This window comes from Prionailurus viverrinus, chromosome B2, assembly GCF_022837055.1.
Source record: "Prionailurus viverrinus isolate Anna chromosome B2, UM_Priviv_1.0, whole genome shotgun sequence".
Lineage (NCBI taxonomy): Eukaryota > Metazoa > Chordata > Mammalia > Carnivora > Felidae > Prionailurus > Prionailurus viverrinus.
In genome coordinates this window covers 117,280,025-117,304,761 of record NC_062565.1, presented here as the reverse complement: position 1 = coordinate 117,304,761, position 24,737 = coordinate 117,280,025, and the positions used below count along the sequence as shown (strand labels likewise).

The window sequence follows — 24,737 nt, the reverse complement described above, 5'->3', positions numbered from 1 at the left end:
TATTTTTTAAAAAATATATACCCAAACTATAATTGACACAATAGAAGTTGCTTATGTTTGAAGTGTACATTTTAACAGGTTTTTAGACATGTATACATCTGGGAAACCATCATCACACTAAAAACAAAAAAAAGTGAACATATCCATCACCCCAAAAGTTTCCTTATGCCTCTTTGTTATCCTTCCTTCCTGTGCCTCCCTACCCAACCTAATTCTCATGTAGCCTCTATCTGTTTTCTGAGACTGTAGGTTCATTTGTGTTTTCTATATATTTGACATAACTTTTTTTATGTATGCCTTCTTTCACTAGGAATATTTTGATATCCATCCATTTTGTGTGCAGATTACTCGCTCACTATTTTTATTGCTAAATAGTATTCCATTGTGTGGGCTATATAACAACTTGTATATCTATTAACCTGTTAACAGCTGATTTAGTGTTCTGTTTTTTGAGGCCCACAAAGAAAGACGCTATGGACATTCTGGTAAAGGTCTTTGTATGGAAATATGCTTCATGCGTTTTGCGTGGATACTTAGGAGTGGAATGGCTGGTTCATATAGTAGGTGTATATTTAACCTATTAAGAAACTGCCAACCCAGTTACCAGTGCGGCTGCCCATTTTCCATCCTCTTCTGCAGGGTATAGGAGCTCCAGTTACTCTCCATTCTTGCCAGCCCTGGGTATATTCAGTTTTTGTAACTGTAGGCATTCTAATAACTATACGATGGTATCACACTGTGGATTTATTTTGCATTTCTCTAGTGTCAAATTCCACTGTAGCTCTTATTTCAAGCCATCATACATCTCCTGCCTGGACTATTATTGAACCTAATTGGTCACTCTGCCTTCAGTTTGATCTTCTGAAAATTTCTCTTCCTTATTTCTCCTTTCTCGGATTATTTCTTTACAGCCTCCTTTGTGGAGTCTGCCTTTATTATATCCCTTCGACACTGCTGTTTGCTTCAGGGCTTTGGATCCTCTCACTCTAGAAATGACTGCGTGGTTTTTCTCATCTCTATTCAGCTACAACTATTAATGACATGATAATGACTCCAAGCTGGCCCTCTCTCCTAGAGCTCTGCGAAACCTCAGGTACACATAACTGATTGCCTGCCAATTACACAGCTTCCCTAGTCTGCTCAAGATATTAAGAGTACCTTTCATACAATATGTCCAAAATAGAACCCAGCATCTTTTCTAGAAAACCTATTCTTTTTTTTTTTTTTGTATCCAATAGCTTGGTACATGGCACTAAAATATGTTTTGTTGTTTAAGAAAAAGAAAGGAATTATTCTTGATGTCCCTTTTAAAAATATTTAGCCTCCATGTTGAGTATATCATAAATAAAGCTCCTTGATTTTAAAATGCTTGACATCTTTCATTTCTACTCTTTCCTCTCCATTCTTATGCTTTCATTCTCCTCACTGTTCACCTGGTTTACTGCAGACTGCAGCAGCCCCTGAAACTGTCAGATATCTACCCTTTAAAGTTTTCTGTGGGAACTTTACTAAAGCACACATCTGATGGTGTCACATTTTAGATTAAAACTCTTAGTAGTTCCCTATAGCTTTTAGGATAAAGTTGAAATTCATAAGGCCTTTTATGAACTGGATCTGTTATCTCTCTAGCCTCATTTCATGAATTTTTTGGCAACATACATCCTGTTAGGCTATGGATTTACTTGTAGTAACTATAGTGGCCAACTGTATACTATAACTGTAGTAGCTATAGTAACTATAGCAGGCTACTCCAAGATGAGCCACTTATATACGAAGACTAGTGTGAGCTAAAAAGCAATCAAAACCAGGGCTCCTGGGTGTCTCAGTTGGTTAAATGTCTGAATCTTGAGTTTGACTCAGGGAATGATCTCATAGTTCGTGGGAGTAAGCCTCATGTCAGGCTTTGTGCTGTCAGCACAGAGCCTGCTTGGGTTTCTCTCTTTGCCTCTTTCTCTCTGCCCCTCCTACACTGGTGCACACACTCTCTACCTCTCTCTGTCTCTCTCTCTCAAAAATAAACACATTTAATTTTTTTAAACAATCAAAACCATTCACAGTGATGTGGATGGAGCTAGAGTGTATTATGCGAAGTGAAATAAGTCAGTCAAATACCATATGAGAGAGACAAATACCATATGATTTCATTCATATGTGGAATTTAAGAAACAAAGGAACAAAGGGGAAAAAAGATAAACCATAAAACAGACTCTTAACTGTAGAGAACTGAGGGTTACTGGAAGGGAGGTAGGTTGGGGAATGGGTTAAATATATGATGGGTATTAAGGAAGGTACTTGTGATAAGCACAAGTACTCACATCCAGGTATTGGATGTAAGTGATGAATAAGTTCTCTACCTGAAACGAATATTGTACTGTATGTTATCTAGCTGGAATTTAAATCAATACTTGTAGGAAAAAAGCAACCAAAACCCGGTTGATTCAGGAAAAGCCCTTTCCCTCCCCCACAACTGCCTAGAAGAATTTAGATAGAGGACCTGCTCCCGGAAGAGCACTATCACCACAGATAATGACATTGCACTGTGAACTAGGTGTAGTTGACAGAGAGAGGAACCTAGCAAGGCCTGTCTGATCAAAGTCCTCTGTGTGGCATTGTTTCTGAGTGGCTCAACAAACATTTATTCAGGAAACATTTACCCCCTCCCCCGCCCTTTCTTTTTATCTTCCTGTAAATTGCATTCTTCCTTTTGAAGTCCCAGACCCCTACCTTCTTCTCAGTTCACAATGACACATATACCTCATTTTGCCTGTCTTTGGAATTTCCATGTGTGTGTGGATTCCCTGCATGTACACGATCAAATCGGATTTTGTCCTGTTAATCTGTCTCATGTCAATTTGATTCTTAGGTCCAGCTAGAAGGACCCAGAAAGGGATGGGAAATTCTTGCTCCTCAACATTAACCAAAGCCTTTCCCAAAGTGTGTTCAGCAGAATGCTAGTCTTGCATGAATGGAAAGATTTTAGTGATCGTAGAAGTTTGGGAAATGTTGGGTCAAACAGAGTAAAACACTCTTCTTAAGTATTATGCAGAGCCTCCCCCATGCAAATGTGCACTGTGCCTCTTTTATGCTGGAACAATGTATACAGCAGTACTCCAACTTATATAAGCACAAACCAGGTTTTGTTCCGACTGAGGAGTTTCTCCAGACCTCCATATTACAAGGAAGAGCAACTGGAAACTGATGTCTGATGATGTATGATGCTCTCTGAGGCCTCTAGGCTCTCACACAACATTCACCTCTCTGAAGTGTCCAAAGGTGCTGTCCATCCAGTGAAATTCTCAACTCCTGCTTGTGCCTCAGGGCATTCGCCAACTTCTCTGTGTGACTTAAACATCTCTCTCCTGAGATTCCTAGCCTACTATACTTTTTTTTTTAAGTTCATTTATTTATTTTTGAGAGAGTGAGAGAGAACATGCAAGCGGGGGAGACGCAGAGAAAGAGAAAGAATACAAGCAGGCTCCTCACTGTCAGCGCGGAGCCTGACTCCCAGGTTGAAATCATGAACCTTGAGATCATGACCTCGGCCAAAATCAAGAGCTGGACACTTAGCCGACTGAGCCACCCAGGCGCCTCCACTACTATACCTGTTTTGACACAGCAATTAGCTTTTCTCACTATTGATTTACTTGCCTATCTCCCCCATTAGAGTGCAAGTTCCTTGAAGGCAAGGACTTGTGACAGACCTCACTCAGTTCTTATGCAATACTTATGCAGTTCGTGCTTGCCAGATATTTGTTAAACACAGGAATGAAGAATGGTGCAAAGTTAAACCGAAATTCTCATGACATATCACATTGGCACAATGAAAACTAATTAGGTTTAATTTTATAAACAGAAGTATCAAAGTTCCATTTGCAGATATTGGTAATACTATAGTACACAGAGTGAGGGGAATTATACTTAAATCACAGTAGCAGCACACTAAGACCTAAGAGACTTGGATTTCTATCTTGCTTATGAGATCTTACATATATACGTCTCTGACCACATGTGAGTTTGAGCCTATGTTTCCCTTTCTCTAACACCAGAACAAAATACCTGCTCAAATCAGCAAATGAAAAAAAAAATGTTGAAAGAGTTCCTGAACTATAAAGAGGTTACATTATCCTTATTTGATTATTTACTTGCACACATACAAATATTTGGCCTTTTTAAAAAGCAAAGAACTGGTAACTGTGCGACCACCCCTACAAATTGCACATGTGAGTCGCTCTAAAGGAAACATCTTGGTAAAATAAGAAGGAAAGACAAGCACACAACCTTTTCAAACCTACTACAGGATATAATTTTACAAGTCGTAAGATAGTTTGATGTTTTCAAATTAAGCTTTCAGTGTTCAAAGAAAATGACAGAGAACCATTTGCCTCTTCAATCAGTCATGTGTAACCCAAGTCACCTATCATCTAAGCCAAAGAGATGAGTGTATCCGATTTTCACAGAATTTGTGAGTACCTAAAATTACAGACAGGGTCTTCCTCATGATTAGATACATGGGAACGTTGGATAGCATGATTAAGGCTCACAGTGCATTATTACCATAGAAACTCACCTTGTTTCTGAATTCTTGACAGGGTGAAGGATTTCCATTTCCCATCATTATGGTTTTGATTGCTGACAACGGAAGCCATTCCTGAACCCAGATCATAGCTGACTTTTACATGCCCATCAGTGAGTTCTACACTCATGAAATCTTTCTGTGATGAAGTAAAAATACACCAGTGATTAGATACACAGCGAAACATGAGTATTCACTTTCTTTGTGGGGTTTATAATAGGGCCTTATGGCTAAGTCACTAAATGTGTTGATCGGTAAGTGACATCCATTTTAGAAACAGAATTGGTACTAGCATTTTGTGAATGTTGGTGGGTGTGATATCATGGTGTCAATGGTCACAACCAATTACTAGGGCATATCCTTTTATGACAGAAGAATAAAGGAGGTTCCTATGAAAACATATTAAGCCAACTAAAAGATATGTTCCCTGGAAGAATTTACTAAGAGATATTAACTTAGAAAAACAAGGAGGACATTTAGTACCACCTTTCAGCTTAGGTGTTCAGAAGACTAAAGCAGTAGTTTTGCTGCTGCATGATTCCATACTGCAGGAATCTTTACTGGGTGCTTCTCTTAAAGGATTATATAGGGGACTATATTGAAAATAAGTAATAATTATATTGCATCTGTAATTGAATTTATCAATGAAAATATATAAGTTCTATTTGCATCACCCACTCTTGGCTGTCACACAGCCATCCCTGAATTCTTTGAATAATAATTGATAATTTAACAATAACTGATAATTGTATTGGAATCCTATGGAAAGAGGCAAACAAATGATCAATCATGGAAAATCAGCTGTGCATGTCTTTACCAGGTCTCGTGTGGCAAGGTACATCAGGAGAGCACTTGAAGAAAATGTCCTGAACTTGAACATGACAGTTGAGATGTTGGGGTACCAACGAATGGGGCGGCTGACCAATGCGTACCCTTCTCCATCAAACTGAATAGTCCCCTCACTGTCTTCTACCTGAGGACTGAAGAGAGACATTTCACATGAATCAATATCTGTTTCATCCATCAGTATTCAGTACATCAAATTGTCTTCTGAGACTCAATTGTAAGCTGTTCTAGGACAGAAACCATCCCAAATAAGTCTTCAATCCTTCTATTTCTCTCCACCTCTACTGTCACCATTCTAGACCAAGTAGCAATCACCTCTTACCTGGACTTTATCTGGTGTTCAATAACTAAGTTATTGATGTTTTAAATGCTTTATGTTTTACTGAAATACTTGGTGGAAAGTTATGGTGGCATTTAAGTGTATCTTAGTGGTGTGAGCAGGTGGGGTTTTGGATAGACTGAGAATGTGTTATTACATATCTCATATACATAACATAATGGAGGGGTTGGGCGCAATGGGTGAAGGTGGTCAGAAATACAAACTTACAGTTATAAGAAAAACAAAACATAATGGAGTAAATGTCTCTACTCTCTAAATTATTGCTATCCAATAGGTTTTTCTGGGACAAATTAGATTCAGACAATAAGGGATGCCTCTATCTATTTCAGTGTGTGTTTTTCTGTGTTCTTCACTAGAATGCAAGCTATATGAGACCAGCTAGAGATTATGGGCCAGGCTTTATGTCAGTCACAAACTCGGCACCTAGTATGACACAGCTCAAAGTAGAATCTCATATGTGCAATGAAAGAGATTTTAGTATAGCAAATTGCCTCACAGAGAATATATATTCTATCAATATTGGTTGAATCATTAAGAAATATCTAAGATAATCCTTGTAAAAATGACACTTAGAATCATTTCTTTTTCAAATGCAAAGTTATTTATCATCTATCAATCAACCTAATGGTGTTGTTACAGATTAAGTCTCAAATTGTGGAGATTTTTTAAAACTTTAAATATTGGCATATTAGCATCTGCTTGAATCTCTGAAATTGGAGTGCTGTATTAACTTGGGGATAGAGGGGAGATATTGAGAAATATTATAGCAATGTCATTGTAAAATAACCGGAGTCTAGGATATTATTTGCACAAAATCTTGGCTAATGATAAAACCAGCAGTGTACAAACATTAATTGGCTTGTGAAAGAAGAACTGTTACATATTTTAGTTGAGTTGGCTTTCTCTCTGTTCCTGGACCAGAGAGAAATAAAAATGAAGACAAAAAAGAAGGGAAGAGTCTTTACTGTGTCTTGCATGGTCAGGCCTTTGTAATTTTAAGTTATATCTAATTTAGAATAAGATCAGATGATGTCATACATTTTTTTCCTAATGTAAACTTAAAAGATGCTTTTCAATACTCCAGCAAAGTGTTACCTAAAAGTATGAGGAGCTAAATTAGTCTATTAATAAACAGTATAATTGGTAGTGAATAAATTGGCTATGATTGGGCCTTTCTTCATCATTACAACAAGCCTGCTAATTTCTGGAGCACTGCATTAGAGATAAGAGACTGTTGTGTAGAATCTAGTAAGGAGAAGTTCCTTGAGTTCTTGAAGCCTAGGGTTTTGCATTAAAGCTGCCATGCTATACCATTGACAGTCCTGAAAAGTGTTGGCGGCGGGGGGGGGGGGGGGGGGGGGGCGGTGGTGGTCACTGTTGACAGTTTTCTGGATGCTTTGAGCCAATGCCCTGGCACTTATAATTTAAACAAATAAACAAAAACATAAAGCCTCACTACACAGAACAAGTATTAGAATAAAAAATATATCACATTTTTTTTGTTGCTGTTTAAGAACTCTGGGATATTTATACTCTCATACCCTTATGTCCTTAATCTATTAATTCATTCAATATTAATTAAAAAAAATAGCAAAGTAAATGGCAGGTACCTTTGAATTTGATGTGAGGACCTGCTATAAGTCCCCTAACCCTTCAGGTGTCACCTTGAGATAAAAGGGTTAGATCAGTGAATGATTTCTAAGGCCTATTACTACTCCATTCCTTTAGAAGTTTCCCTATTCAAGAAAAAGGCAACTCTGCAGGGGAGGGTTTTGTGCTGAGAACCTCTAAACCTACAGATGTAGATCAGCCCTGAACTTATTGGCCAAACCCAGGTAAGCCTGGCTTTAGATTGGTGACTTTGAGATGGGGGAAAAACGAATCCTTCCAGGTGTAGTCTATAATACTTCAACAACTAACATTATACTGGAGTGTTCTTACTCATTTTGAATATTTACCAGGAAAAGTAACTATTTTTTTTCTTATAATTAACATAGGTTAAGCTTCTTAACTTGCCTTTTGTTTCTCTTTTGAACTTTGATGTCTGGTCAATTTGTTAAGGACTAATTATTTATTCTATTTGGAACAGACACACTCTTCCACATGTAACTTGTTAACTATAAAACTACAAGCATATTGGGGTTTAGGACATTAACATTTCATCATTGTTTCAATATTCAGTTAATATATTATATTTGTAACAGTTTTTTTTCTATTTTAATTTTAATGTGATTTTTAGAAGTTTAAGAAAAATAAGATACTTTTTTTTAATAGTCCTGGCAGACTCTTTCTTTTCTTTTCTCTTTTCTTTTCTTTTTGATAATTCTTTCTAAAGCATAACAATTGTATCCTTTTACTGACTACTGAATAAACGAACATTCCTAAAATGGACATTCTAAGATCTATAAAATGTTCTCAGTCTACGTCTCACAGCCTCAGCTTTTACATTTCCCACATATAATCGTTTCTGGTCTAAATCTGGAATGATTGGTATTTATGTTAAAATATATGTGTTCTCTTGAAAATAAAACACTACCAGGCACTGGGAGTTCTATAAAAATTATTCCTACAAATACCAAGACTTACAGAAAAATAGGGTTGGTGCAGGGTCACTCAAAACTTATGCAACTTTATAATCAGAGTGCTCACAAAAATAACAATATTGATCAAAATATTAGCCGAGTTCAAAAAGCTATGTTATAATATTTAAAATGAATAATTATTTCAGTAAATATAAAACTATACCTTAAAAGGAATAGGTGAAAGTCATTTGATGGCAAGGAGGAACCTAAGGAAGGGTGGACGGTGCTGAGTGACAGACGGGGCAAAAAGGCACAATGCTGGAGGGGGAGAACTTGCAAGACAGAGTGCTTGGCCAAACCAAGGGCAAGTTCATGGGTAGACTTAACATTCAGCTGCCTTTACTCGGTCGTGCAAAACTTTTACATGCTGGGAAGAACTTTTTGTTTTAAAGTTTATTTATTCTTTTGAGAGAGAGAGAGAATAAGCAGGGGAGGAGGGCAGAGAGAGAGGAAAAGAGAGAGAATGCCACGCAGGCTCTGCACTGTCAGCATGAAGCCTGACGCAGGGGTTGAAATCACACACTGTGAGATCATGACCTGAGCCAAAACCAAGAGTCGGACTCTGACCCACCCAGGTGGCCCTGGAAAGAACTCTGTCCAAAACTTATATGACTTCCACACCTTACTGATATCATTCTCCCATTTGCCAAGCTTGCCTGAGTAAATTCACACTTGTAAAGCAGAACAGAGTTTACTTTTTTTTATTTTTATTTAAAAAAAATTTTTAACGTTTATTTTATTTTTGAGACAGGGAGAGACAGTGTGAATGGGGGAGGGTCAGAGAGAGAGGGAGACACAGAATCCGAAGCAGGCTCCGGGCTCTGAGCTGTCAGCACAGAGCCCGACGCGGGGCTCGAACTCACAGATTGTGAGATCATGACCTGAGCCGAAGTCGGACACTCAACTGACTGAGCCACCCAGGCGCCCCAACTTGTCCCTTCCTAAGAACACTCTGGCTTTCCAGCCTTTGCTGTCCCTGGTCCCTGGAACTAGAATGCTCTTTACCTACTATCTTCCAGCTCCTCCTTCAGACTCTTACTCCAGGGCAAGGCCCACCTCAAATGTTACCTCCTCCATGAAGAAGTCTAACACACTATTATAATTATATAAATTCATATAATATTTTATATACTAAAGGTACAAGATCTTTGCAGAATTTATAATTTGCATGTTATAATCTTAACACATTATATGTACTGCATTAAATGGACAATTGTTGATGATAGGCTTTTGAGAATCCTTTTTACAAATTTACCAAAAAAATGTTTAGGGAAAAGTTGGTGTTAATTTGTGAGTAGAGGAATGTTAATGTGAGCCTCATTGTCTTTGTTGTATTAAAAACATTTTACAGAAAACATTCCATGTTAGATTTTGTTGAAGATTATTCACCCAGACACTTTAAACTATGAATGGGTTAGGCTTTTAAACTACCCTCAGTTCTGCATTGACAAGTCCATGATGTTAAGACGAAAATGGTAGTCTGCTATTCTGATGGGGAATCTGGGTCCTGGCAATGTGCATGTTCCCTTCCAATTGGAAATTAAAAGTATGAGCCACTTAGCACCTAGTGATGTTGAGCTGCTATGTGTGTATATTAAGCTTCTAGGTATTTAACTTAAATTTTATAGTTTTAATAGGCTCACTTGATTGTTGGGCTCTAAGTCATTTATGCTGAGAAATCCTCCACTTTTAGCTCATTGTTGTATATCCTCTATTCAGGTATATATAAGAATATCTATTCTCTATACATGCTTTTGTATGCTTGTTAAAAATTTAAAATTCCTACACTCTGGGGCACTTGGGTGGCTCAGTCAGTTGAGGTCCTACTCTTGATTTCGGCTCAGGTCATGATCTCATGGGTTTGTGGGATCGAGACCTACATCAGGCTCTGTGCTGACAGCATGGAGCCTGCTTGGGATTCTTTCTCCCTCCTTGTCTCTTTCTCTCTCTATTTTCCTCTCTGTCTCTCAAAAATAATAAATAAACATTAAAATAAATAAATAGGCATTAAAATAAATAAGTAAGTAAATAAGTAAATAAATAAATAAATTCCTACACCCTAACCTCTATGTTGTAATTGGTGATGTGTATTATGGCACTTTCTCCTATCTTGTCTTGGCCCCTTCTAATCCTTCTCCACTTAAGCAGAATCTTCAAGTCCAATGGGTTTCCACTCGAAATGCTTATAGGACACTATGTGTCATTTGGAAAATCCTGTCGGAGATCAATTTGTACCAGGGTTCTCCATTTTGTTGTAAACATAAGTGGAGTGTGTCAAAGCTCTGTGAAGCCTGAAGCTTAACAAGTTCAGGGAAAGCTCTCTTTAAGAAAAAAGAAATTATGATGACAGCATAGCTACAGATATGCAAAACCTCCTGGTGCCAGACATGAAGGGTGGTTGGAGTGGAAAGAGACAGTGGTCTTAACTGACTGAGGTTAAAATACCTTGCCCTGTAGATTTTACAAACACACATGACCAGTTAAAGTACCGCCAAGGCACCTCCCATTCGCCCAAATGGGTGAAAGGATTTGACCTTTTATCAGCTTCATGGTAAGTCACCTCTGGTCACGATCCCTTCCAACCCGCTCCATATCATCCATGTGATAACAGAATATCGTACAATAAAATTAAGTTTTTGTCAAGCACAGACCAGACCTTAGGGGAGTCCTCATCTCAACTAACCTGACAGTACATCCTTTGCAGTCACCTTCTTTTTCTCGGAAATTCCATAACCCTATAGGTTTGCTGTCAAAGTATGTTTCTCCCATACAGCCAGTGAATGTAACCACGCGTACAGCATCGGCCTTCTGCAGAGAGAAGCATTATATCTGTTAGAGTTAGAATTTCACAAGAAGTCTTAGAGTACCCACGAGAGGCATTGGCAGCAAAATCTGGAGTACTTATTATCCGCTCTTTGTGATAGTCTTGGCTTGTACATATTCATCTTTAACCCTATTATATCCTCACAGATCCTGGTTATTTTGTGCGAAGCCATTTTATCACCATTAGTAAATAAACACTTCCTAGCTTCCGGCTTCAGGTGAGCTACTTCTCTGCTTTGAGATTCCATTTTTTGTCTCTAAGATGGGATTCTTAGAATTCAATTGGGTAATTTATTCATGGTACCACATTCAGTGCCTGACACAGAGGAGGTATTTAATTAATGAGAGCATTCGTACACCACTAAGGAGACATCTCTCTAAAGATCTTGAGAAGGGGCACTCACTGACTACATGGAAGGGGAAGAAACAACTCACATAGAGATCACTTAGTGATAGTGCTGCCCCCAATTTTTCATTTCCTCCTATACCCAAGCAGGTTTCCAACTCCGGAGAATGAAGGGAAAGAGTGAATTTGTAAGAGAAGGGACCATATTGTGATTCTCTGCTCGTATACACAGCATAAAGCCTATTAGGGCTCAGTAAATATTTGTTAAATGACAACCCTGGTGTCATTTTTACAGGGAAAGGCCTTAAGCTTGATGTATAACACAATCACAAAGGAGGGGAATGACCTGGTCTACTCTAATGAAACTTGGCTGTAATTTAAACAACGATTTCTTTTGGCACGGACACATTACAAATAAGTTCTACATTCTGGTACCTATAACTTTAGAAATGCTTTGCCAAAGCTGACCCACAATTATCTGAGTAGTCTAGGGTTAAAAAGTGAATGGACGTGTTTGGGTTTTAGAACACATGTAGGAAGATGATCCCTGAATAGATAACGTTTGTAGTTACAATTTTGGGTGAAACTCAACATGTACATCTTTCTCTTGCTGTGACTCAGTGGTGCACTGCCATGTAGAAAGAATGTTTATCACAGCCACTGACATTTACAAGTCAGAGCGGCCCTTGGAATTCTCTGTTATCAGTTGGAGTCTCTTTTAATTTTCCGGAGGTTGATTATCCTACTTGTGGATTCTATTTGCTTTTTGCTTTCCCTTCTTGCATCCTAAAAACTAGACTTGGGATATTTTCCTGCTCCTTTGAATTTTCATTAGCATGTTGATTTAGTTACTTGTTTCCAGCTTTTGGTTCATATTCTGATGTGTTAGGAGCCTTGAAACTCTTGGCCAAAATGATTAAGATTTTCTGCAGATTTCATTTGTCTGTTTTCTTTTTCCCTGAAACTGGCATAAGAAAGTTTATTTATGCCTAGTGACATCTGAATAACAATAAGAATTATTTAGGATGCAATTTAATGTGTGACTACCACACCTTAGGCATTTGTTGTAAATTTCATGCACATAATCTCTCACTATTCACTGTGGCAGTGAAACGTGGTGCCTAAGGATGGAGGCTTCTGTGGCTGCTAACCTGTGTTCCAATCCCAGCTCTGCCTCTAACTGCTGTGTGACCTTGGTCGAGTCATTGAACTCCTCTCTGACTCCGATTCCTTAAATATAAAATGAGGAGGATATTATCTACCTTCTGGGGTTGCTGTGACAATTAAATAAGTTAATTCACGTAAATTCCTTATAATTTTACTTAGCACAACAGGGCTTTAAAATGTTATAAAAATTTATTGTCATACCTTTCAATATGCAAGCAAGGTAGATATTTTAGCTCCCTTTTTCTAGTTGAGAAAACTGAAGGCCAAGGGGCTAAGTGACTTGCCTGTTAGAGGCGGAGAATCCAACTTGGATTTGATTTCAAAATGCATGGTTTTTATACTACTCTGTGCTCCCCCTATATTTATCTTTCTGGGGAGGAGAGAAAGTTGGCAACATGACTGTATATTACTATGTGCCATATATATTTATATGCTGTTCTAAGAAATGAGGATGGTTTTAGTGTGTAGCTCTGGAATCCATTCCAATACTTTCGAGTCACATCTCATCCACGAAGCAAATAAAACAACCTCGCTCTCTATGAAGGTTGAGTCTCATAAATTTGGGGTCACCCTGGCTTTTCACATTTTCTGACTAATCCCATCCCGGGGCTATTCTGACAAGCCCAGGGTTATCCATTGTATTTGGTTGTGTTCTTGCATGTCACCGACAGGTCGTTTTTCCATTTAATCAACATGAGCTTCTTTTAAAATGCAGGCACTTTGCAATTTCAAATGCACAAGGACCTGTCATGAAGCAATTATGAATATTAAGTGCAGTGCTCTGTAAGAATGAGGGGAAGAGCAACTTGAAAACTTTAAAAATCCGACCATGATTTGGAAGCTTATGACTCCTGTGATATTTCCCAAGGTATTCATAAATCTTTTAATTAGATGGAAGTTTGAACTTTATAGCACTTCGTATCAATAAATCATAAGCTGATTCAGAAAAAGGGGTATATTGAAAACACACTTTGCTCTTGAGGCAACTGAAACAAGACTGTAAAGAAAACAGGTGCCACTGATAAGGGCAAAAAAACCGTTTAAGTAAATACGCATAGGCTTAAAAACATTGTGTTTCCAGACTGAATAGTCAGAGAAGAAGAAATTCCTACTCAAAATATATTTATGTTTTCATACACACATGAAGGAAAAAATAGTCAAGTTTTTGCAAAACTTCATCATGCCTTCCCCTAGAGTCATCACGTCAGGTCTTATGTACAGAGATGAGATCAACAGAATGGGAAAGAGAACGCCACCTTCAGTTTCCCAGTCAAGCCACCAACGAACAGCATCGCGTTTGCATCCACATCAAGAATAGTATACCCTGGAGGAGACACCGCGTGGTATGTACTGGGCACAATGCTGGCTTTGGGTCCATCCAGGGCTCTCACAGAAATGGTCCCGTTCCTCCCAGTTCTTGAGGGGTCCGCGTTGAAAGGAAGTGAAAGAAAATACAGAAAATGGAATATGCATCACATTTACAGGAACTTCAGTTTTAAAAGGTATGAAACATAGGACTTGTTTTGGAATTTTCAAGAGATAACTGGGTGCTGAGCTTCAAAAGATCCGGATTCATTACACTGCAAGTCAAAACCAAGAGTCTGATCTTTGCTGGATGCTGACTGTCAGATTCATCCAGGGATGAGTAAGCAACATACCCTGACTCTGCACCTGGTAGTTGATATGAATCGACGCAGTAGCAATTAGCTGATGGAACTGCCAGTGGTTAAATGGAAAACCTTTTTCCTGTTGCTTTCCAAAACACTTCACTATCTACCAACACATGCTATTTCAACAAGTTCATACTACTTTATTTAGCATTTTGTCTAATTTAATTCAGCAAGTGAACCCCAAATGAGCCACCCTTCTGCATTATAAGCTCCATCGTTTCTCCTAAAATCCCTTATTATATCTTGGATCCAAACTTGCTGAAGTAGAGTCTTCCTGGAATTGTGCATCTTTTATTGTTTGGCATATACCATCTTAACGCATACAGCATAATGTCTGCTCTTCAGAGTTGTGTATACAAATTGCATAGAAGAACTGTGCTTTTAAGTTCCATTAATAGAATTCTGAAACCTATTATTATTTTATTTCATTTTCTCAAGTGATTGATGTCTATGACTTGTTAAATATGAAACACCGCTCTCTCTTCTGAGATAAGCGGCCACAACAGAACTTGAGTGTCTCTGTCTCTCCCTGCTGCCTCATTTAGGAAATCTTTTTCTCTCTGAGGGTGCAGTGTTAACCGAAGTACCTGGAAACAACAGAATGAATTTATCAAATAAGGTTCTTCTTCATCTTGCCAGATCTTACCAGTATCCCTTCTGATTGAGAAATTGACCTCTGTGAATATAAGTATTCTTAAACTCATAGTACTTTATCTCTCCCCAACCATCACACATGCAAGCGTACTATCTGCTGTCTCTCTCTCTCTACACACACGCATGCACACACGCACACACACACACACACAACATACTGTCTGTCTGTCTGTCTGTCTCTCTCTCTCACACACACACACACAACATACTGTCTGTCTGTCTGTCTGTCTCTCTCTCTCTCTCACACACACACACACACACACACACACACAACATACTGTCTGTCTCTCTCTCTCTCACACACACACACAACACAACACATTCTTTTACCAAAGATCTAAAAAGGAACTAAAAATATTTCTTCTCATTAGGTTTTAAGCTTTAATATGGAAACATTTAAGCATATGCAAACCCAGAGTAAAACTCTTTGTACTCATCATCCACATTCCAGGGTTGCTTTACCCAACTCTAGCCCCAGGCCCTTCACTCTACCTCTCAACTACTAGCTGCTCTGGGTTCAGCAGGTGTTGGGAATAAGGAAAAGATGAGGACATGAGGGAAAAGGATTGAGGACAACAATGGGTTCTCTATGTTATCTATACACTGCTAGAAGTTAACTGAATTAAAGCTTCAAATACAGAATGAATCAATATCTTGTTACTTTCCATTTTAAGTAGTACGGGCCTGACATACTATCTATTTGTGCCAGCATTTAGAAACTGCACCTGCCTGTAGGCAACACTGCTGTGTAGAGTAGAGGAGCTGAGCACTCGAAGACAGGCGCCACTGGCAGCTTTCATGCTCTGTTTTGTGCTGAACGAGGGCAAGTCCCAGGGGACTTCTTCTTCGGGGGAGAGAGTATGACTGATAGCATGATGGTATGGCCATGAGACAACCAGATGCATGGTCCAGAATGGACTGGTCACTCTGGTCAGTACCTTGAAGGTTTGTCAGTTGCTAACAGGGACTACGAGAGACCCGTTCACACACATATAGACATATACATTTACTACATAAAATTTGTATACATGCATACATAGCTACCTCCTTGAAATGGAAAAAAGGAGTTTTCTTTTAAACTGGGAACCTACTTCAAAATTCTGTCATTTAATTGTCTTAATCTTTATTGAGGTAGTTACCTTGATGCCTCAATACGGTACCAGTATGAGTCATCAATGGTCAAATCTGGATACTCTACGCGTCCAACTCCGGATCCAACATCCCAGAGAAAGCTGACTTTGCCTTTACGCATTTCTATAGCCAGAAAGTCAATCTAGTCCAGAGAAACACAAAAACGATACATATCAGACATCTGAGAAGGTCAACAGCGTTCTTTTCAACAGGTGGTATTTACAGATATGTGAAATAATTATAAGTCTCACAATAAAAATTCTCAAATGATATGATCTCTTATTATGCATGATTAAGTAATATTTTTTATTGTATCTTTAAGGCAACACGTGTGTCCTTACTGCTGAGGCATATGTGTTAATTTAACTAATTCTACTTTTCAAACAAGTCTTTTCTCCTTCTGATTCTTCTGGTAGAGACAAAAGAAAATGTTTGGATGCATAATTCATTGTTTTCACCAAGGATACTGACATATATATTTTTCTAAGTTTATTTATTTATTTTAGGAGAGAGGGAGTGGCAGAGAGAGGGAGAGAGAGAATCCCAATCAGGCTCTGTGCTGCCAGCATGGAGCCCAGTGTGGGGCTTGAACTCAGAAACCATGAGATCATGACATGAGCTGAAATCAAGAGCCAGACACTTAACTGACTGAGCCACCCTGGTGCCCCAGACACTGACATTTTTAAGGAGCTAACTATGATTTTTCACCTAAGGTGACGTAAAAGTTCTCACCTAAATGACAAGTATTGACTTATGCAATGACTGACTTTTTGAAAATTTTATTCATTTTGGAAGATCCCCGTGCATACAAAGTTAAATGTCCAAATAAAAGGAATGAAAACTTTTCGGGTGAGATTTGTAGATATGACTTCTGTTTATTCAGGTTCAGTTATAAATTCAACATGAATCAAAAGAGTTTTCATTGGTAGGAAATGCATACACAATTTGTCATTTTCTTTTTTTTTTTAATTTTTTCTTTTTAACGTTTATTTATTTTTGAGACAGAGAGAGAAGAACATGAACGGGGGAGGGTCAGAGAGAGAGAGGGAGACAAAGAATCTGAAACAGGCTCCAGGCTCTGAGCTGTCAGCACAGAGCCCGACGCGGAACTTGAACTCACGAACTGCAAGATCATGACCTGAGCCGAAGTCGGACGCTCAACCGACTGAGCCACCCAGGCGCCCCCACAATTTGTCATTTTCATTTAACATGAAAGCTCATTGTAATTTCTTAGAGACTTGTTTTTAAATTTTTTTAATGTTTGTTTATTTTTGAAGGAGAGAGAGACAGAGCATGAGCAGGGAGGGGCAGAGAGAAAGAGGGAGACACAGAATTCTGAAGCAGAATCCAAATTGTCAGCACAGAGCCCGATGTGGGTCTCAAACCCACAAACCACCAGATCATGACCTGAGCTGAAGTCAGACACTCAACAGGCTGAGCCACCCAGGCGCCCCCATTAGAGACTTGTTTTTAAAGCTTTGTTCCTATTAGTCCTTCTTCTTAAATAGGCAGATCTGAAAATATCATTCTAAATAAATGGTGGCATACTCACAAATGAAAGCAGATGAACATAAACCCTGTAAAAAGTTTTCTTCATTTCATTTTCCTTCTAACTTAATTTGATACTTCAGAACTTTCATGACATAAGATTCTGAGGTTTTCAAATCTGAAAACCTAACACAATTTTGGGAGCATATTATTAGATTCTATACATTTTCCTTACTACCGGGATTAACCTCTGCCTATTCACACATACAGGAGACTGAAGAAGCTGGATATTGAACTTACAAATTTGGCACTTCCAAGATAAAAAAGGAGGTTGTCGGCCACATCTGTCTTTACGTTGACAACGATATTGTTGTAGCTTCCCTTCTTGATTTCAGGCTTGTATGTTCGAATGCAGTCACCCCCGGAAGACACAGATACTTTGATCTTCAAGAAAAACAGGCACAAAGAACCAAGACTAAATCTCTCAGAAAGTGTGAAGTACCTCCCAAACAACTACAAAACCATCATCATCCCTTCTTTGAAGTTATTTTTCTACCATCAAATAGAATCGTTAAATGCCCATATGCGGACACCATTATACTCATTAATGAGGGCGCAGAAGCCAGCTTCCCGGGGAGATTTGGACAATGAGCTGTTCACAGCCCATATCATGTTAGTGTGCTACTGTTTTTTGAAGCATCCAAGTAACAAATTCTTACCTTCATACCTTTCTCCTTTATGAATGTGGGGACATTTTCCAGAGGTGATTTTATATGAAGCTAATGATAATGATTTTCATTAGGGTTGTTGAGTGAAATTCTACAGTTCAAATTTCAGTGATTTTCATATCACTTTAGTAGGACATGATTTTTCTTTTAGTTTTCGAGAGGAAATTACCTACCCTCTCCTGTTCTTACAGTTGGAAGAGGCCAACTCGATTTTGTTCTAGATGTTCTAACAATACGAAGAATATTAATCATGCCACTCAGAACATACATTTGAGAATAAATTATACCTTTTTATTAAGTAAATGAAACGGAAATAATTTTCCAGGAAATGAATAATTTGCCAGGAAATGAAACGGAAATAATTTTCAATGGCTATTCCTACTAATGTATTTAACAGCTCCTTTTTCTTTTGACGAGTACTTTAAAAATTACTATAAATTGCTAAGAAAGGAATTCCTACATGAACGGAACTGAAACTGCTCAGGCCGGTTCTTACATTTAGGGAGCCTTTCTTCAGTCACAGATAACACTAGTTGATTATGTGACTTAATTTCCTTCGGTTCGGGTGTACCCTCAAATGGCATTTTCAGGATGGCAATGGAGTTGTAGGAACTCGGGAAGAAACTGCAACTTTGCTCCATGGCAGTGCTCCAAGTAGGAAGCGGAGACAAGGAAGGGTGCAGACCTTTCCTTGCCACTGATTTAAATGCTCAGCTTCCAGAAGCCTCTTGGTTCTCACTAGCAGTGAGTTTTCTCATTCTTTCTAGCACTTGGTGCTACTCAAACAGTTTTTGCACTTGGGAGAAAACCAGCTAGCTTTATTGTTCCCCTCACAAATGCCAGTCTCCATGTTATGGCGACAAGGAAGCAGCTCCAAAAGTCTAGAGAATGGGCATAGGCAGCACCAGGACCCCTCCCCAAGTGTGGTATAGACAACACTGAAGAGGTGCTGGATGAAAAATTGGGTACGTTTTCAAAAGAAAGCCAAGGAGAGATTTTTTGGTTCTGATGAATATGTAAATTCATATGTGTTTGAGAACTTCTGGGGACATAGCAGATCGGTTGCATTTCCTATAGACTCCGTGTAAGTCATGTATTTGTATATTATTGTTTCCTCGCCTAATCTGATAACCAAATTGCATCATCTGCACATCTGCAGAGAAATCAAGTGCTGGAAAGGTACAGGGCTCAGCCTAATGGAGCTCTGCGTGGTGACCCGGGGCTTGAATAACCTCGAAGCCTGTTGCTTAGATGGTTTTCCTTGTCCTTGCCTTCCTCCTAAGGGGGGGGGGGTAGTCTGCAACACTGGTACCCAGAATGTTTGCTTTGTGTTCTGGGGGGAGATATAGTCTTCCTGCTAAGTGTAGTTTCCTATCAGGAAGTTTGTTCTTTGCTCCACAAATGATGGGATTTTCCTTCTACATAACGTGCGAAGAGTAGGTAAATGAAAATGACTTGAGAAAAACAGAACTAGGAAACATGCAACTTTTACTCTGGATGTTAATACTATGGAGCAGACATGCCGTGAAGGTTGGCAGAGGGTGTTATCTGATGGAGTAGCAGCTATACCAAGGGTTATTCAAGGGCTTAGAGAGAAAAAGTGTAAAGTAAAGCATGAGAAGGCTAATACGGTAGAGGGCAGGCAGGAGAAATACAGCCTTCAGATGTTTTCAATGCTTAGGAAAAGGTGCAGGATATCATGAGTATTTAGGAATTTGCAGCAAGTGAACAAAGATCATCATCAGAGAAGACCCTGGCACCAAGCAAATCCAATATCTAAAGCAGGGTATACGCATCACTGACATAATAAGTCAAAGAGAAGAAATCAAGGTCTACCGGGAATTCGTGAGTGGAGCTGAACAGCAGATTGAATGATCTTCGGCAGGAAATCATAACCAAATTCCTAGTGGGGCTGGATTAGTAATCAAAAGTAACTGGGTGTGTGGTCTGTCTTACCTTTATTTCTCAAATGCTTTCTAGTTTGGGCCACTGAGCCACATTATGGCTAGTTTAATCACAAGTAACTTATTTTTGTTCACAGAATCCAATGTAATCATACTACTTGGTTGCTGTTTAGAGAAGAAATGCCTGAATGTGGGTGGAATACACGACAGTTTGGTCACAGGATTGGCTTCTGTGCTTGGTTAGGTATACCTGGGGGAAATGATAGGGGATTGCATGACTGGTGTGTTGAAAAGGGGATTATCAAAGTGTAGACTATAGAGCACCAGTGCTGAAGCCTAAGTGAACTGTGGAAATTCTGAGAACGGAGAGTCTAAGGGAGTAGCCATTTTAAAACTCAGGGTATTTACTGTTGCTAGGAGTTACAGTTAATCTCCTTTATGCCATAGTATACATATCTAAAAATATGGTCCTCCGAACAAAATGATGGTGTTATGCCCCAGATGCCAGCAATTGATCTCATAAAGTAATCTATTGCTCAACTCTTGCACATTTATATAAAAATCCCTCTGGATTTTCTGTTTTCTGCCTTATGGTTTTGAATATATCCTCAGTATCTGAAAAATTCAGGCAGCTCAAACAGTTGGTAACCAGTCCATAGCTACTAATCTCTCCTTTTAACTTCGTTGTGTTTTGATTTCCAGTAATAGAGACCTCTTTAACAAATCTAAACAAAGTAAATCAAAATACAGTATTTATAAATTTCTCTAGAAGTTGCTAGGACATATGCCTTTCATAAGAAGGGAGAAGTTTCTGAAACACAAACATTTCTTAGAATGTTCGGGTCTATCAATTATTCTTCTTTCTAATATGAATCCTTCCTAAGACTTCTAAACAAAAACCACTAAACATTAGGTACCTCCAAGGCATTTCTCATACAACATTACTAATGAATCATTATGAACTCAATTAAACATTATTGAGGATCCCATTATTATATCTATTGGATTTTCACTGCATTATGTTCATCCAGTAACTAGGTCATTCATTTAAAAAGAGTATCAGCTACTCAATTTCAGAGCCAACAAACTAAAGAAAGATACTCTATTTTTATTTAAAAATGTTAAAAATGTTTATTTATTTACTTTTGAGAGTGAGAGAGCACAAGCGGGGGAGGGATAGAGAGAGGAAGACACAGAATCTGAAGGGGGCTCTAAGCTCTGAGGTGTCAGCACAGAGCCCTACGCAGGGCTGGAACTCACAAACTGTGAGATCCTAACCTGAGCTGAAATCGAACACTTAACTGACTGAGCCACCCAGGTGCCCCAAGAAACCTACTTTAAAATACATGTCTTTAATTTCTTGGTCATGTTGAGTACGTATCAGGGCCACATTCAGACACTTGTGCCAGGTTACAAATATATTTACAAATCAGGCAGATGTCATCTTCAATAGGCACAAAACTCACTTGAAAAAAATTTGGCTTGCTTCTGTATTTCTAACATCTTATTAAAAAAATAAGACACTTTGCTATAACTTCCATTTCCAAACGTGACTGAAAATTTCCTTGAAAGGCATGGACAATGGTTAATTCTTGTAGCATTTATTTTTAACTTTCAATTTGTATCTTGAGACAGGTTTTATATACTTAACATGCCACAATTTAATCTTTTTCCCCTGGCGGGGGGGGGGGGGGGGTGGGTGGGGAGGGTAGGAGAAAACACAACTGATGACTATATGGCATATTTTTAGATTTCTTTATAAGAAGAAATAATAAAAATGTCTGGATTTGTCCACATGATGACTTAAAAAATGTGGCTAAGTGTGTGATTCACAAGAGAATATTTGCTATTTTTGTTTCTTTAAATTAACATTGCAAAATACAGGAGTGATATCTCAATCTCTCTGTTTCCCTTGTTACTACCACCTGCTACAGTTGAGACTCTTATTAAAGTGAGCTTCTTTCTAGTATTCTCTCATTTACACCCCAAGCCACTTCCAGATTCATATTCAAAAAAGCACAGCTCTGATAATATTACGTTTCATGTTCGAGAACTTTCAGCTTTTCCTCACCAATGAGGTTTATCTCAGGTATAACTGTGTCTAAACAAAACTTCTCTCCTTACCAGCCAAGGCCAACAAGAGCTGGTCTCCACTGACCTTTCCTGTTTAATGTTCACTCTACTAATAATCCTGGCAAACGAGACCACTCTCTCATGAAATGACCCTGAAACTTCCTTCTCTCTCTGCCTTGCTCATTCTCAGAATGCTCTGCTTCCTTACCCTCCCCTCCCTCATCCAGCACTACCCCACTCAAAGAACTCAAGTTCTTTTCTTTGGAAAATCTGGTCCCTACCAGAGGGGATCTTCCTTTCCAGAACTTTATCTCCCTTCCCATTGCTCACGTACAGTAGCACACTGTTTGGCATTATCTTAGAGTTATTTACGTATATATCTTATTTTTTCTATGGTGTTATAAACTTTGTACATAAAAGTAGCCTTGAGCAGAGGAGATGCTTTTTCTACCTTGGCTTAATCTTAGTTAAAACCACAAACTTCAGACTATCATCTGACTTCTTTTCACTTTGTGCTTCATATATATCATACTCATGTGTCATCATACTGCCTACACGGTTTTCATATTGTAGCTCAATATGTATCTTCTCAACCCTGGCTGCTGCTTTCACTTTGAGCTTATGTGCATCATCTTGACTAATTTTTTGTCATTTTCTAAATTTCTCTTTAAATTTTTTAACGTTTATTTATTTTTGAGAAAGAGCCCATGCGTGTGGGAGGGGCAGAGAGAGAGGGAAACACAGAATCTGAAGCAGGTTCCAGGCTCTGAGCTGTTAGCAAAGAGCCCGGCGTGGTGCTCGAACCCACAAACTGTGAGATCATGACCTGAGCCGAAGTTGGTCACTTAACTGACTGAGTCCCCCAGGCACCCCTAAATTTCTCTTTAGTCAGCATGAATTCCTTTTTAAAGTGCACCTTGAACTTATTATCTTAGCCTTGTTTAGAGGTATCAGCAATGTAAAATGATATACTGTTACTTGGGCATCATATTATTGGTCCACTACTAAAAAATATATAAATTGATGAGTTAAGAAAAGGCGTTTTCTGGTCCTTCTAGCTTCAAAGTTGTTCAGAAAAATGGAACTTTCAAGATGGAAGACTTAGGTATCTAAAAAGATTTGAGTATAAACATGACAACACAAAAACTGTTATTTTTTGCTTGCATTTCTAGAGTTGTCATGGGATGAATTTACTAGTCTAGATAAAGTTTCACATTGGCACTTAACAATTCTACCCTGGTTCAACAGATTACTATCTTCTAGAAAGTTCTGTTTTTTTCCTAATAGTTTTCTAATTAGATTAATAAAGAGCAAAATTTTTATACAACTGAGGTATTCTCCATTCTTAATTCAAAAAAACCTGCAGAAATTATAACCAAAATAATTTTTGTTGTCACTTGTACTCAGACAAAAAATATAGAAAATAGTGGTTCTTCATTGCTATTATTCTATGTACTCTTGTTCATTCCTTCCTGATACAGCCCCACTGATTGGCCTTTTTTGCTTTCATCAAAAGCAAGGAACTCTCATTCATGTCTTTTTTTTTAATTTTTTTTTTCAACGTTTATTTATTTTTGGGACAGAGAGAGACAGAGCATGAACGGGGGAGGGGCAGAGAGAGAGGGAGACACAGAATCGGAAACAAGCTCCAGGCTCTGAGCCATCAGCCCAGAGCCCGACGCCGGGCTTGAACTCACGGACCGCGAGATCGTGACCTGGCTGAAGTCGGACGCTTAACCGACTGCGCCACCCAGGCGCCCCTCATTCATGTCTTTTTTTTTTTTTTTTTAATTTTTTTATTTTTATTTTTGGGACAGAGAGAGACAGAGCATGAACGGGGGAGGGGCAAAGAGAGAGGGAGACACACAATCGGAAACAGGCTCCAGACTCTGAGCCATCAGCCCAGAGCCCGACGCCGGGCTCAAACTCACGGACCGCGAGATCGTGACCTGGCTGAAGTCGGACGCTTAACTGACTGCGCCACCCAGGCGCCCCCATTCATGTCTTTTTAACATACAATCTTGCTATTTGTGCTACTCTATTCAAATACTGATAAAATATAACAAAATTCCCATTTCTTTTAAAAAAATTTAAGTTTATCTATCTGAGAGGGAGAGAGAGACAGTGCAAGCACAAGTGGGGGAGGGGCAGAGAGAGAAGAGAGAGAGAGAATCCCACGCAGGCTCTGCATCATTAGTACAAGACTGATGTGGGGCTCAAACTCACAAACTGCGAGATCATGACCTGAGCCAAAGTCAAACACTTAACCCACTGAGCAACTCAGGTGCCCCACAAAATTCCCATTTCTAAAACAGTAAGTAGCGATTATTCATCCTATGAGATGTATTTTGAAATCTATGGAAAAAAAATCTAACCTTTTATCCTCCTCCCCTACCCTTAAAACAGCGTCAA

At 38.8% G+C, this 24,737-nt stretch overlaps 1 protein-coding gene across 3 annotated transcripts in view; it reads right to left on the bottom strand.

The window, feature by feature from the left end:
* The window catches only part of LAMA2 (laminin subunit alpha 2), a 614,868-nt gene that overhangs the window by 52,534 nt on the left and 537,597 nt on the right, over positions 1–24,737 (bottom strand). For all 3 annotated transcript variants that reach the window (XM_047859508.1, XM_047859510.1, XM_047859509.1), the window contains 6 exons: positions 17,921–18,064; positions 16,141–16,274; positions 13,934–14,093; positions 11,025–11,149; positions 5,391–5,553; positions 4,568–4,712 (listed from right to left, as the gene is read on the bottom strand). In XM_047859508.1, coding sequence (XP_047715464.1) covers positions 4,568–4,712; positions 5,391–5,553; positions 11,025–11,149; positions 13,934–14,093; positions 16,141–16,274; positions 17,921–18,064 — 871 coding nt within the window. The remainder of the gene's footprint in view (positions 1–4,567; positions 4,713–5,390; positions 5,554–11,024; positions 11,150–13,933; positions 14,094–16,140; positions 16,275–17,920; positions 18,065–24,737) is intronic.